This window comes from Eutrema salsugineum, unplaced genomic scaffold (assembly GCF_000478725.1).
Source record: "Eutrema salsugineum unplaced genomic scaffold, Eutsalg1_0 scaffold_7, whole genome shotgun sequence".
NCBI lineage: Eukaryota > Viridiplantae > Streptophyta > Magnoliopsida > Brassicales > Brassicaceae > Eutrema > Eutrema salsugineum.
Window position 1 is genome coordinate 6,799,862 of NW_006256486.1, and position 13,488 is coordinate 6,813,349.

The 13,488-nt window shown below is 38.2% G+C and overlaps 2 protein-coding genes across 2 annotated transcripts; both read left to right on the forward strand.

Moving 5' to 3' along the window:
* The first annotated feature begins 235 nt into the window (after window positions 1-235).
* Window positions 236-1,851, forward strand: LOC18010523 (cell wall / vacuolar inhibitor of fructosidase 1). The gene is made up of 2 exons (XM_006393443.2): window positions 236-624; window positions 1,395-1,851. The coding sequence occupies exons 1-2, from the start codon at window positions 415-417 to the stop codon at window positions 1,695-1,697; spliced, it is 513 nt and encodes a 170-aa protein (XP_006393505.1). The 5' UTR covers window positions 236-414; the 3' UTR covers window positions 1,698-1,851.
* A 6,995-nt stretch (window positions 1,852-8,846) lies between these two features.
* LOC18010524 (probable 3-hydroxyisobutyrate dehydrogenase-like 1, mitochondrial) lies at window positions 8,847-10,553 on the forward strand. The gene is made up of 2 exons (XM_006393444.2): window positions 8,847-8,891; window positions 9,087-10,553. Exons 1-2 carry the CDS (start codon window positions 8,847-8,849, stop codon window positions 10,245-10,247), a joined length of 1,206 nt encoding a protein of 401 aa, XP_006393506.2. The 3' UTR covers window positions 10,248-10,553.
* The last annotated feature ends 2,935 nt before the right edge of the window (window positions 10,554-13,488 follow it).

Here is a 13,488-nt window from a genome sequence, read left to right on the forward strand (position 1 = left end):
CAAACCCATAAAAGGGGTTTTTTTTTTGGACAAAACCCATAAAAAGGTATAGAAAAATGAGTTGCCGACTAAAAAAAATTCTGATTGGACAAAAATTTAAAGAAAATATATTGCGTGATATATCATAAATGATAACTTTTTTAACTTGGGGAATTATAACGGATATTCATTTTTTTGGTAAAGGCACCATCAAATTCGATTATATATATATCAGAGACGTGCACTACACAGGCAAATCAACACACGCATAGATACATAGTTATATAAAACTGTTCTTCCTCAAGATCGTGAAATCAAAGCACATTCAATCCATCAAGATCGTGAAATTAAAGCAAATTCAATCCATCAAGATCGTGAAATCAAAGCAAATCCGAGCCATCTTTGACATAAGAAGATAACCATCAAATAAAGAATATGAAGAATATGAAGATGATGATGATGATGATGATGGTTGTGGTGAGTGAAGCGAGTATGATGGTGATGGTGAGTGAACCGAATATGATAGAGCAGACATGCAAAGAGACACCAGACTTCAATCTCTGTGTCTCTCTCCTTGACTCCGATCCACGTGGCTCCTCTGCCGACACCTCTGGTCTCGCTCTTATCCTCGTCGACAAAATCAAGGTTTTTAAGTTTTCTTCTCCGATCTAGTTTCTTTCATATTTTAGATTTATTATAAGAATGTGATATTTGATTAACCATGCTTTCAATTTCTGTATAGTATAAGCTTCGTTACTATTACTATACCATCAATAATTTTTAATTTCAAGTATTATACTTTTTGTATTTAATTACTAATTTATTAGATTTTTCACACATATTAAAATATAAATGCTTGATTTTCCATTTTTAATTCTTGTAAATTAATTTTCCACAACTCTTAACCCATTATAATTCAGTAAATTTATTAGCTTTAATTATTATTTTTTTGAAAATTTACAATTCATCATTATTTTAGTTAATAAAAATGTATAAATGATTTCTCATAAAAATCTATTTTTATGAAAAAACATTATTTTCTAAAAAAAATGGAGGGTAATTAAAATTTCACTCGATCCCAGTGTATAGTATGAGGCTCTATGAGCTAATGAGCCTTTTTGGTTTTTGTGTGGGACATGGATGATTTGAATCAAAACTGGGAAGCAATTTCTAAATAAAACACAAAATCAGGGGTTTTTTTTTTTTTTGCAATTACAATTTTGTTTTCATGTCTTATACAGTTCATTCAATTTCAGAATATAATTTTTTTCGTTGCTTACTTACTATACCACCAATTTTGTGTCATTTCTTTTATGCGGAAAAGGGTTGTTTTTGATGGATCAAAACTTCAAGGTTGTTTCGATATAAAATACAAATCTACAGGGTTGTTTCATAAATATGTAACTTTTTTATAGGGGTTGGCAACGAAGACCTTGAACGAGATCAACGGTCTGTATAAAAGGAGACCAGAACTAAAACATGCCCTAGACGAATGTAGCCGAAGATACAAAACGATCTTAAACGCTGATGTTCCCGAAGCCATTGAAGCTATCTCTAAAGGAGTTCCAAAATTTGGTGAAGACGGTGTGATAGACGCTGGTGTCGAAGCTTCTGTATGTGAAAGAGGGTTTATAGGAAAATCTCCGTTGACTAACTTGACCAAATCAATGCAAAGAATCTCTAATGTGGCTAGAGCCATTGTGAGAATGTTGCTTTGATTATATCTTATGTTAATATATACAAGCATGTGTTATTGGTGTTTGATGGGATTTTATTTCATTAAAATAAAAATGTTGCAAGTAAAGAATCTTATATCAGAGTTTTTGTTGTATTTGCTAGATAAAAGAAAATTTGATGTTAAGGATTTCTTCATTTTTTTTTGTTTCAATTAGAAAATTAATAGTCGTCCTTAATTGTATTCATATATATGTCTTCTAAATGCCAATTTGTTGCCAGCTTTTGTCCGTCCTACACTTGGAAGAGATCAGAAAAATGAATGACAGATTCAGCTTCTTCCTTCTAAAATACATTCCAGGCACAAAAAACTCGCGGACAAACTTGCAAGGAACGCTCGTGCCTATCCACAATATATTATTTAAGTAAACTTGGTTTTATCGGTTTGGTTAGCTGAAATGTTCTAGGTTTTTTAAAAGCTGTTTAACAAAAAAAAAGCCAATTTGTTGCAAGTGGGGATCAAAATTTTAAATTGTTTTTAATTCTTGTGATATTAAGCTATCTAAAAAAACAAGAACATTTTGTAAAATCAACACATTTTTGGGAAAAAAAACTGATTCCAACAAAGATTCTGAAACCTTTTAAACCATATCATATCGATATGTTTGGCTGTAAACAACCATATCAAAAGTATATTTAGTTTTTTTATTTATTAAAATATTAAAATATATTCTATTATTTTAAATAATAATTAATCCACATATATAAAAACATTATTTAAATTTTTGCAATATTTTTCATTTGTATTTTCATAATTAATTAGTATTATTTTCGAAAATTAATTCAATTATTTTTATTAAAAAATTGAAATATATTTTTAAAATTTAAATTGTATTTTTTTACAAGTTGGCAAAAAAATTATTTTAGTAAATTGCAAAATAGATTAAGTAGACGAGTTTGTCCACTTTGATAATCTTATATAATCATTATTAACATATATTATATAATTCATTAACTAAGAATATTAGTTTGATCTCTAATAAAATATTCACAATTAAATTATTATTTTATAAATATATATTTAGATTCTAATCCATGTTAGTATGTATATAACTATATATATATATATATTAACATCTTATCACTTTCACATTTAAAAACTACTAATAATTAAACCGCATAACAAAACTAACTCAAAGTCCTATTCGATGATATATATATATAAGTAAATATCGGTTGTGTGATATTTATATATGTATTGTTATCTAATTGCCACCAATTTTATTTATTTATATGTTTTTGTTAAAAAAATTTTACCATCAATTTTATTGTAACCAAAAAATTAAAATTAAATTTAAAAACAATTTAAAAACATTATCCTGCACAATGTGCGGGTTAATTCCTGGCTGATAATATTATGATATATTGACAACTTTATTCTCTAGATTTATGTGTTCAAATGTGTCTTTGGATATTTGTCTAAGACATTTGTATTCATATTTATTCTAGATATTTGTGTTTTGACATTTGTGTTCAATTTTTTTACCTTTTAATTCTATTATGATCAATGGAAGACATAATTGATAATGGACATGATCATATAATTATTATTTGTCCGCAATCAAAATGGTCAAAATTGGACATGTTCAAATGGGCGTGGACGACCCATTTTGACAACTCTACTCAACTAGAGCTGTCAATTGAAAAATGCATCTAAGTGCCATCTCTCTCCTCTCTCCTTTCTCTTTGGCGCTCCTCCTTCCTCGGTACCTCCGCCTCTCTGGCGATTTGTTTTTGCCGAAGAAGGCTCTTTTTTTCTTGCTTTTTTCTGGCTTGCACTTCATATGCGGTATTGTGCTCTCCTCTTCCAAATTGGTGGCAGATCTGTGCTTCTCGGCGAGGCTGCGGTGGCTCTGCTATTGATTGGCGGTGGTGGTGCCTTTGCAGATCCCAGATCTGATGGGGACAAGATCAGTTCATGTTTCCTCAGGCTATGTTCTGTTTTTTTCTCGGCTTTACTCTTCTTCTTTGGTCTTTTCAGGGTGTTCCCAGCAGTTTTTAGTGGCTGCTGTAGCGGGAGGTGGTGTTTGATGCGGCGGATAGAATTTCAGAGTTTGAACTTCTGAGATCTCACGAGTAACACTGTTTGTTTCGAGGACGCAGATGTGAAACACCCTGTCCCGGCCTTTCTAAGGCCGCGGACGATGCGTTCCATGTTCAGGCCGTATCATGGCTGAACCTCAACATTTTCTACCTTTTTCTTATTTCATTACTTCTTCAAGCGATTTCCTTCAACTATTCCCTATGACTTTACTTAGCCATTTAACGTTTCTAATATTGCACAGCGGAATCTTCTTTCTACTTTAACTTTTCTTTTCCCCTTATCTAATTCCGATCTATCACTTGCCGGTCCGATTATCTTCTACCTTCAGACAGCCCTCTTTGACTTCTTGTTCGGTTTATAGAATAATCTTAGACTCGGTTCAAATAATACATCCTATGCATTCTATTCCCTAGACCTAACCGTCCAGTCATATGTATGTTACTAGCCATTTGTTCCCAGAGTAGTGTACTTACCGTAGTCACGTTCTTGATTCAACGCGCCTTTGATCTGTGTCATGGATTCAAACTGATCAATGCACGCGTCTACCCTGACTCCGTTCCTTGCCGAGTCTCATTCTATCCTTGAACCATATCCGTAGATATAAACAACTCCCTTCGGTACTTAGTCATTCAGCCAACCATCCCCACATGACTAAGTAACCGACAGAAAATCTTCTACTCCGGCCCGTCAATGCGTGCAGATCCAGTCTTGGCTTATGCACCATTTTCATGACCGTTTTCTCGGGTATATCTTGATCCGATGAATCTTCTCACAGACCACAATCTCTTCCCTTGATCTGTAAATATTTCCGATCCGGATCATGGGTCGGCCTTGGGCTGGCCGAGTCTTGGAGAGATCTGTTATGTTTCTCAAGTCGCTCGGCTGCCGCGCCAACCAGATCTGGTCAATAATCAATACGATTCTACGCGCACCATCGCCGGCCCAATCTCCATTCCACGGCCGGCGACCCAATGGTGATTTCAAATGAGTCATATAGATGGTTCGGCCTAGCCCATACTTTGGCCGAACGTCAAGTACGCCCGGTGAAACTCTTTATCGCTCCGGCCGCAACTCACCGTCTGATCGGCCTAGCCCATACTTGGGCCGATCATCGGATTCGTCCAACCGAACCAATAATTTATCCGTACGTTTCCTACCATAAAACGTACCTTAGAGACTTGCGGTCGTTTGCTTTTGCCGCACCGCGCTCTCTCTTATTTCCTTCCTGCCACGACCTGCACCAGTCGCTCCGCACGGATTCTTTTCTGCACGGTCATTCCCTTTATTCTCTCGGTTCTGTCTTAATTTGGGCAGAGTTTCTCTCATCTTTCTCTGCGTGTCCGAAAATATGGCCCAAGGGGTGTTTATAGATTTCCCCTTGTTATAACCGCTTTGGACGAATAGGCGCGAGTTGTTGGCCGAATGGATGCATTGATTGGGCGCATAGGCTTTGCAACCCTTCGGCCATAACCGCCCATAACCACCCCAGTTCAGCTAGTTCACTTGCCACACAGCTAGACCAACTGTCTTACTCTTAATCCAGCTGAACTGAGCTTCCCGGCAGCTGATCCAGCTAGCTTAGCTCAGCTGTCCAGGTCGTTTAAGCTTCACACCGCTTATTAAGCTCCTTCTGTTTATCTTTATTCTGTTCCAAGTCGCTTCTTTCCCGTAAAACGTAGTCAGCCCATTGTAAGCTCGCAGGACGCGGACGTTACAAGTCTCCCCCACTTAAATGGAATTTGTCCTCGAATTCGGCGGTGGTAGAATCTAGCTTCCCTTGACCTTGGCCCATCAAAACTTAATATCCTCCCTCGATTTTGTCTTTGTTTGGCTCGGTCTAACTTTTCGATCTTGATCCTTACTAGATTAGATCTTACTCCTCCATGACTTAGTCTAACTCTGACTAAGCTGGATGCCTGATCATAGTCTAAATCCGACTTGATCACCCGATCTTTGTCCACGCTTGATTTGATCAAGTTTTTCTTGATCCTAGTCATTCTCGACTAGATCTTTATCCGATCTCAGTCCTTCCCCGGACTTGATCCTTTTTTCCCGATCTTGGTCCTTTCTGGACTCGATCTGTATTCCCGATCTTAGCCAATCCCGGCTAGATCTTAATCTGACCTTGGTCCTTTCTTAGACTCGATCTATACTGACCTTGGTCCATTTTGGACTCGATCGTATTTTCCCCATTCTTAGCCTTATCTTGGCCAAGTTGGACTCCCAAATCATAGTCTAACCTAGACTAGATTGCCTGATCATAATCTATTACCGATTTGATCACCTTTTCCATGATCTTGGTCAATCTCTGACTTGATCATATCTTTATTCCTTATTATGCTTTGATCTTTTGACTTTTGTGAGCAATCTCTTGGTTCACGGTCACGCTTTGGCGAACATTTACCTGTTCCCACTCACGTTTGCCGGTCTTACCTCAATTCCCATCTAATCTTAAGACTTAGCATAATTGATCCCTTTATTCCCTTAGTCCATCTCCGAAATTGTAGGTTTTAGTCTGAATCGATCATTAATCTGTCTCTAAGGTTTACTTATCCTCTCATCTCTATTGACTAGGATTTAGTTTCGCCCAAAAAGATTATGCGATCTCGTATTTATGGTATAGGAACGTTACATGTTCTCCCCCACTTAAATGGAATTCGTCCTCGAATTCGATGGTAGGTAAAAACCTTGTTTCGTTCCCTTTAACCATTCCCAAATCCCACTCTGCATAGACTATATCGCTTAACCTATTGCGGTTTGTAGTTCTTGCCTTTGGATAGTCCATCTTGGCTCAGTTGATGTGCCTTGGTAAACTCTTCCGGTTTCCAAGCACAATCCCATCTTGCCTCAACTTCCATTTAGCTCACCTACAACTGCGCTTTTGGTTTACCGACTTGTCTTTCAAGTGTTCAATGAGTTAGCTTGGACTTATTATTCCATATCCCAGACCGCAGCTACCACTTAAGCCCGATCCTACTTTCGACTTAACTCATTATTCACTGCGACAAAACATTTCCAAGAAGTGTCTTGATTCTTAAACAAGCCTTGGCAAGCACACCAGACTCCCAAGTACCCGTCTTAAGCAATCTCACCCTTCGGAACGTATCCTTGTCTGGTTATAATCGAGTTTTAGCCCTCACTAATTTCCCGACTATTACTTTAGTCGTTTGTGGATCACTTATCCACTTTATCGAGCATCTTTCATTCCCGAGGACCAAGCATGCTCTGATACCAACTTGAAACACCCCGTCCCGGCCTTTCTAAAGTCGCGGACGATGCGTTCCATGTTCAGGCCGTATCATGGCTGAACCTCAACATTTTCTACCTTTTTCTTATTTCATTACTTCTTCAAGTGATTTCCTTCAACTATTCCCTATGACTTTACTTAGCCATTTAACGTTTCTAATATTGCACAGTGGAATCTTCTTTCTACTTAAACTTTTCTTTTCCCCTTATCTAATTCCGATCTATCACTTGCCGGTCCGATTATCTTCTACCTTCAGACAGCCCTCTTTGACTTCTTGTTCGGTTTATAGAATAATCTTAGACTCGGTTCAAATAATACATCCTATGCATTCTATTCCCTAGACCTAACCGTCCAGTCATATGTATGTCACTAGCCATTTGTTCCCAGAGTAGTGTACTTACCGTAGTCACGTTCTTGATTCAACGCGCCTCTGATCTGTGTCATGGATTCGAACTGATCAATGCACGCGTCTACCCTGACTCCGTTCCTTGCCGAGTCTCATTCTATCCTTAAACCATATCCGTAGATATAAACAATTCCCTTCGGTACTTAGTCATTCAGCCAACCATCCCCACATGACTAAGTAACCGACAGAGAATCTTTTACTCCGGCCCGTCAATGCGTGCAGATCCAGTCTTGGCTTATGCACCATTTTCATGACCGTTTTCTCGGGTATATCTTGATCCGATGAATCTTCTCACATACCACAATCTCTTCCCTTGATCTGTAAATATTTCCGATCCGGATCATGGGTCGGCCTTGGGCTGGCCGAGTCTTGGAGAGATCTGTTCCGTTTCCCAAGTCGCTCGGCTGCCGCGCCAACCTATTCCGGTCAATAATCAACACGATTCTACGCGCACCATCGCCGGCCCAATCTCCATTCCACGGTCGGCGACCCAATGGTGATTTCAACTGAGTCATATAGACGATTCGGCCTAGCCCATACTTTGGCCGAACGTCAAGTACGCCCGGTGAAACTCTTTATCGCTCCGGCCGCAACTCACCGTCTGATCGGCCTAGCCCATACTTGGGACGATCAATGGATTCGTCCAACCGAACCAATAATTTATCTGTACGCTTCCTACCATAAAACGTACCTTAGAGACTTGCGGTCGTTTGCTTTTACCGCACCGCGCTCTCTCTTCTTTCCTTCCTGCCACGACCCGCACCAGTCGCTCCGCACGGATTCTTTTCTGCACGGTCATTCCCTTTATTCTCTCGGTTCTGTCTTAATTTGGGCAGAGTTTCTCTCATCTTTCTCTGCGTGTCCGAAAATATGGCCCAAGGGGTCTATTTATAGATTTTCCCTTGTTGTAACCGTTTTGGACGAACAGGCGCGAGTTGTTGGCCGAACGAATGCATTGATTGGGCGCATAGGCTTTGCAACCCTTCGGCCATAACCGCCCATAACCACCCCAGTTCAGCTAGTTCACTTGCCACTCAGCTAGACCAACTGTCTTACTCTTAATCCAGCTGAGCTGAGCTTCCCGGCAGCTGATCCAGCTAGCTTAGCTCAGCTGTCCAGGTCGTTTAAGCTTCACACCGCTTATTGAGCTCCTTCCGTCTATCTTTATTCTGTTCCAAGTCGCTTCTTTCCCGTAAAATATAGTCAGCCCATTGTAAGTTCGCGGGACGCAGACGTTACAAGATGGGTTCGTGAAAGGAGATCTCCAGAGGTGGGTGATTTACGGCGACAAAGCATCCTCGACGATTGTTTCTAGCGGTTTTAGAATTTGCTTCGGATCGGTTCTTTTCCTTATCCTAGGTGCTTTGCTCCTCTTTCGGATTTTCATCACAAGGTAGATGGCTCGCTCCAGATCTTTTCGGCGATTCGTTTTCTCGATGGCGGATGTGGCAGCGGCTGATGCAAAGTCGTCTTCGCTTAGGGTGGTTTAGTCCGGTTTTGAAGCTTTTTGGTTTAGATTTTTTACTTAACCGCGTTCAGTTGGATTTTTATGGATCTGTTTTTATTTTTGTTTTTTCTGTCTTGCTTGTAACCCATTTTATTATATTCAAAAAAATCTTTTAACAAAAAAAAACTAGAGCTGTCAATTAGACAGATTGACCGTTGGTTTGGCTCAGTCCGTACTGCTTTGGGCTGACCATGAACGTAACGAAGCAGAACAACTTCAAAATTGTTTTTTTTTCCTGCTAGTTTATACACGTTTAACTTATTACGTGTGGGTTAGTCCACACGTGCTTGCGCTTGACTTCTCACTTTCGATAACTACTAAAAATTCATCCATCGCCACACAAATAAATGCCACTTCTCCTCCTCCGGCGAATCCTTTCTCCCTCCGCCGCTCTATGGCTTCCAAATCAATCTCCTCCGTTCCAATCAACCCATCGAACACTCGAATCGGGTGGATCGGAACCGGCGTTATGGGCCGATCAATGTGCGGACACCTAATCAGAGCCGGATACTCCGTCACCGTCTTCAATCGCACTGTCTCCAAAGCCCAGACACTCATCGACATGGGCGCGAAGCTAGCTGACTCGCCGAACTCACTCGCCGCACAATCCGACGTCGTTTTCTCCATCGTCGGTTACCCATCCGATGTCCGCCACGTGCTCCTCGATCCAATCTCCGGCGCTTTGTCCGGTCTAAACCCAGGCGGCGTCCTCGTCGATATGACAACCTCTGAGCCTTCCTTAGCCGAGGAGATATCTAAAGCCGCTTCCTCCGCGAACTGCTTCTCGATCGACGCTCCTGTTTCCGGCGGAGATCTCGGTGCTAAAAACGGGAAGCTAGCGATATTCGCCGGAGGAGACGAAACCACCGTGAAACGACTAGATCCGTTGTTTTCTCTCATGGGTAAAGTGAATTTCATGGGAACAAGCGGGAAAGGGCAATTTGCGAAGCTCGCGAATCAGATCACGATCGCTTCGACGATGTTAGGCCTCGTGGAAGGGATGATCTACGCTCACAAGTCCGGGCTCGATGTTAAGAAGTTTCTAAAAGCGATCTCCACCGGAGCTGCTGGTTCGAAGTCGATAGATTTGTATGGAGATCGGATTCTGAAGAGGGATTTTGATCCAGGGTTCTATGTGAATCATTTCGTCAAGGATTTAGGGATTTGTTTGAAGGAATGTCAGAGGATGGGATTGGCTTTGCCTGGGTTGGCTATTGCTCAACAGCTTTACTTGTCTCTCAAGGCACATGGTGAAGGTGATCTTGGAACTCAAGCTCTCATCTTGTCTCTCGAGCGTCTCAACAATGTCTCTGTTCAACCAATCATGTAAAAGTTTCTTGTATCTGTTGAAGCTTTTTATGTTTGATCTTGAGAAAAGATTCGAACTTTTGTGTTGTGTATGCATATGTTGGTAGAACATCAAATTTCGCCGGAGTCTAGGTTTGGAATGCGTATTGTATTGGTTACAGGACAGTTTTCCCCAGAAAAAGCATAGAATTGATCTGAAACTGCAATTTTCAGAATATGAGGTGAATGAGAAGAAATTTGTATCTGTGTGAGACTCGTTATAATCCTTCAAGATTCATGTTTGTGCAAGTTGGTATACGGATAAGAAGAGATTTTTCAGACCTCTAAACTGTGGCGATTGGACATACTGTTTAAGTTTTGTGTTAATGGTATATCCAACTGTAGAACTGAGGCGTTCAAAAACTTGTTTTATAAAAAATTGTTTTCAGTGCCTTCGTCGTCTCTCATGAAGAAACCGACTGTCCAAAACTTGCAGAGGGTTCGGAGAAGACCTCGAGAGTATTAGGAATAAGTCAACAGAGAAGAGACTCAATGAGAGATCAGAACAGAGAAAACAGAGAAACCAGAGATAACAGAAGCTCACTCCCTCCCATTATGAACCAGTTCATAGGCGTTCTGAAGACAGAAGCATATGATCTCATATAGTCAGAACAAGAGTAGGTTCTCTACCTTAAAGCTCAAGCCAAACTTCTTGATTGAATAGGTCCGGACCACATACCACTCCTAGTCAGTACAGCCAGGGCCGGATCTGAAATTTTGGGAGCTTGAAACAAAAACAAAAATGGAGACCTAATTGGTTTTATAAAAAAAAAAAATTTTAAAAAAAAATTTATAAGCTAAATTGAACAAAAAAAAATTGGGGGTTTGAAACAAATGTTTCAATGGTCTTGGCCCAGATCCGGCCCTGAGTACAACAAAGAGGAAAGTGGAGAACATAGATACTTTTTATTTAAAGTATGAGAAGCTTCTGCAGCTGTTAACATATCATAAACAGAAAAAGAAAGCGTTTGACATTCCCTTTGAGCTGACAAAATACAACTAGATTGCATTTATATCTATAAAGCTCCTTGTATAGCAAGCGATTCTACATATTCTCTATTTTTTAAGTAAAACGTCAAACGACAAAGCAATATATACTACTACATCAGGGCCTGATCGATGTTGATAACCAATTGTGTGAGCTAGAGGCAGGGGGTTGTGTTTCATCAAGCTTTGGCTTCACTCTCTCGATCCTGATATCATTTCTTGCAATCAGGACCCCATATAGATTCATAACCACGCTCAAATCATCATCTTATATATATAAGCTTGTGCAAAGTCATAGTCTGGCTTTGCTCTTCTTAGTAATATTTTAACAATTTAGACGAGGTATAGTTTTCCTAAATAATTATCAAGCTTATAAAATTATGATTTTTGGAATACAGCATGAAACGTTGTAGTTTAATTCGGACTTTGATATCTATATTAGTATTTAAAAAGTGAATTCGTCTGTGGTTTAATGCACAACTTTTTGTGTCGTTTTGTTTAATGAAATGCTGATGATTTGATTGGTTGATAATTGTTATAATTTGATTGGTTGAATTAGCTAATTTTAAATCATTAAAATCGATATTAATTGTTTTAAAAATGGAAAACTTCTGTAATTGAGACAAATTTTTTTGTCGTTTTGATTAATGAAATTCTGATGATTTGATTGGTTGATAATTGTTATAATTTAATTGATTGAATTAGCTAAATTCTAACCATTAAAATGGATATTAGTTGCTTTAAAAATGGAAAACTTCTGTAATTCAGATAAAAAAAGCCATAGGCCATAATCTTTTCTCTCGAAAAACTTGGCCCAATTTTCAAACCCAAAAACATTATAGATACCTTCCAATATGTCGTTTGTGTTGAATGAGATGGTAGCTGTGTTGGTTAAGTGCTTTGTCCATTTATCGAATGCTCACGGGTTCGAAACCTGTGATTAGTTTTCTTTTTTTTTTTTAATTTTTAGAATTTAGTTATAATTCGATTTTTGGAAATATTTTGTATTTATTAAATATTTTATAAAAGGAAATATTCCATAATTTCTTTGTTATTATCTAGAATGGAATCTTTACATTTTTATGATTAATAACTACGAAATTCATGGGAAGATAATATCGCATATAGATCAATAATTATATTTTAGTATTTTTCACAAGAAAATAAACTCTAGGTTGTTTAGACGTAAAAATATGAGCGTTTTCAACCAAACTTCTCATAATTTACGCATTAGTTTTTCTATTAGGGTTCCGTGATTATTTTGCTAGGGTTTTTATAATAGCATTAACTTTTTGGATCTCTTTAGAAAAGATTCAGCATGTTTGTCTATTTGCATGCAAAGCTAACTATGTGTTCGTCTAAGTACAACTTTGATCATCCATCTAAAGTCATCATCACTTGGGAAGTTCCGTCTACTGATTCTGGTATATATAACTATTATCAAATTTAATAATAGTATGTATGCTCTCAAGTTTTTTAAATGAATTCTAAAAATTTATACGACTATAGGTTTTGATAACCAGGCTTATGCTCGCGGGTTAAAGTCTGTGTTGAAATCGCATCGTCAGAATATGGATAACAAAGAGATGACTGATTATCGTTACGTAACTCCATACGTTTTCGTGGATATCACAAAAAAGGTTGTTGAACCTCTTTAGGTTATTCATTCAATTTATAATACTTATTAGTAGTTGTTTGTATTTGTAGGTTATCCATGCAAGCTACTTATCGATTCTGCTATCGACGAATGGACCTTGCGGACATATAATCCTGTTATCGAAGGTAGTCCTGTCTATTAATCTTACAGTTTTTACCTTTTGTAATGCTATATCTTAGCCTTTCAGATGCATACCCTTATTATATATTAATCTATGAACGTTTTCAATTTTTATGTAGATATTGATTCTTCGTATCATATATCTATTCTTGATCACGAGCTTTTTATCAAAGGAGGTATTTCTGATCTTCATGTAATATATTTTTATTAATGATGTATATTAAGTTTTATACGTATTTATGTTTGTTCTAATGTTTGTTTTGTGCATTTAGGTTCTGATCGTGTTAATACGAGTGATCATGCTCATAAGACTTTTCTATGGGATTTTGCGAGGAATGCTTGGGTTATGAATAAAGAATCTAATGGTTTCAATTCTTTGTTTTTTGTTTTGAACACCATTTTTTTTAGAATACTAATTACACCGTTTTTACATATATTTATCTATGCAGAAGATAGTGAC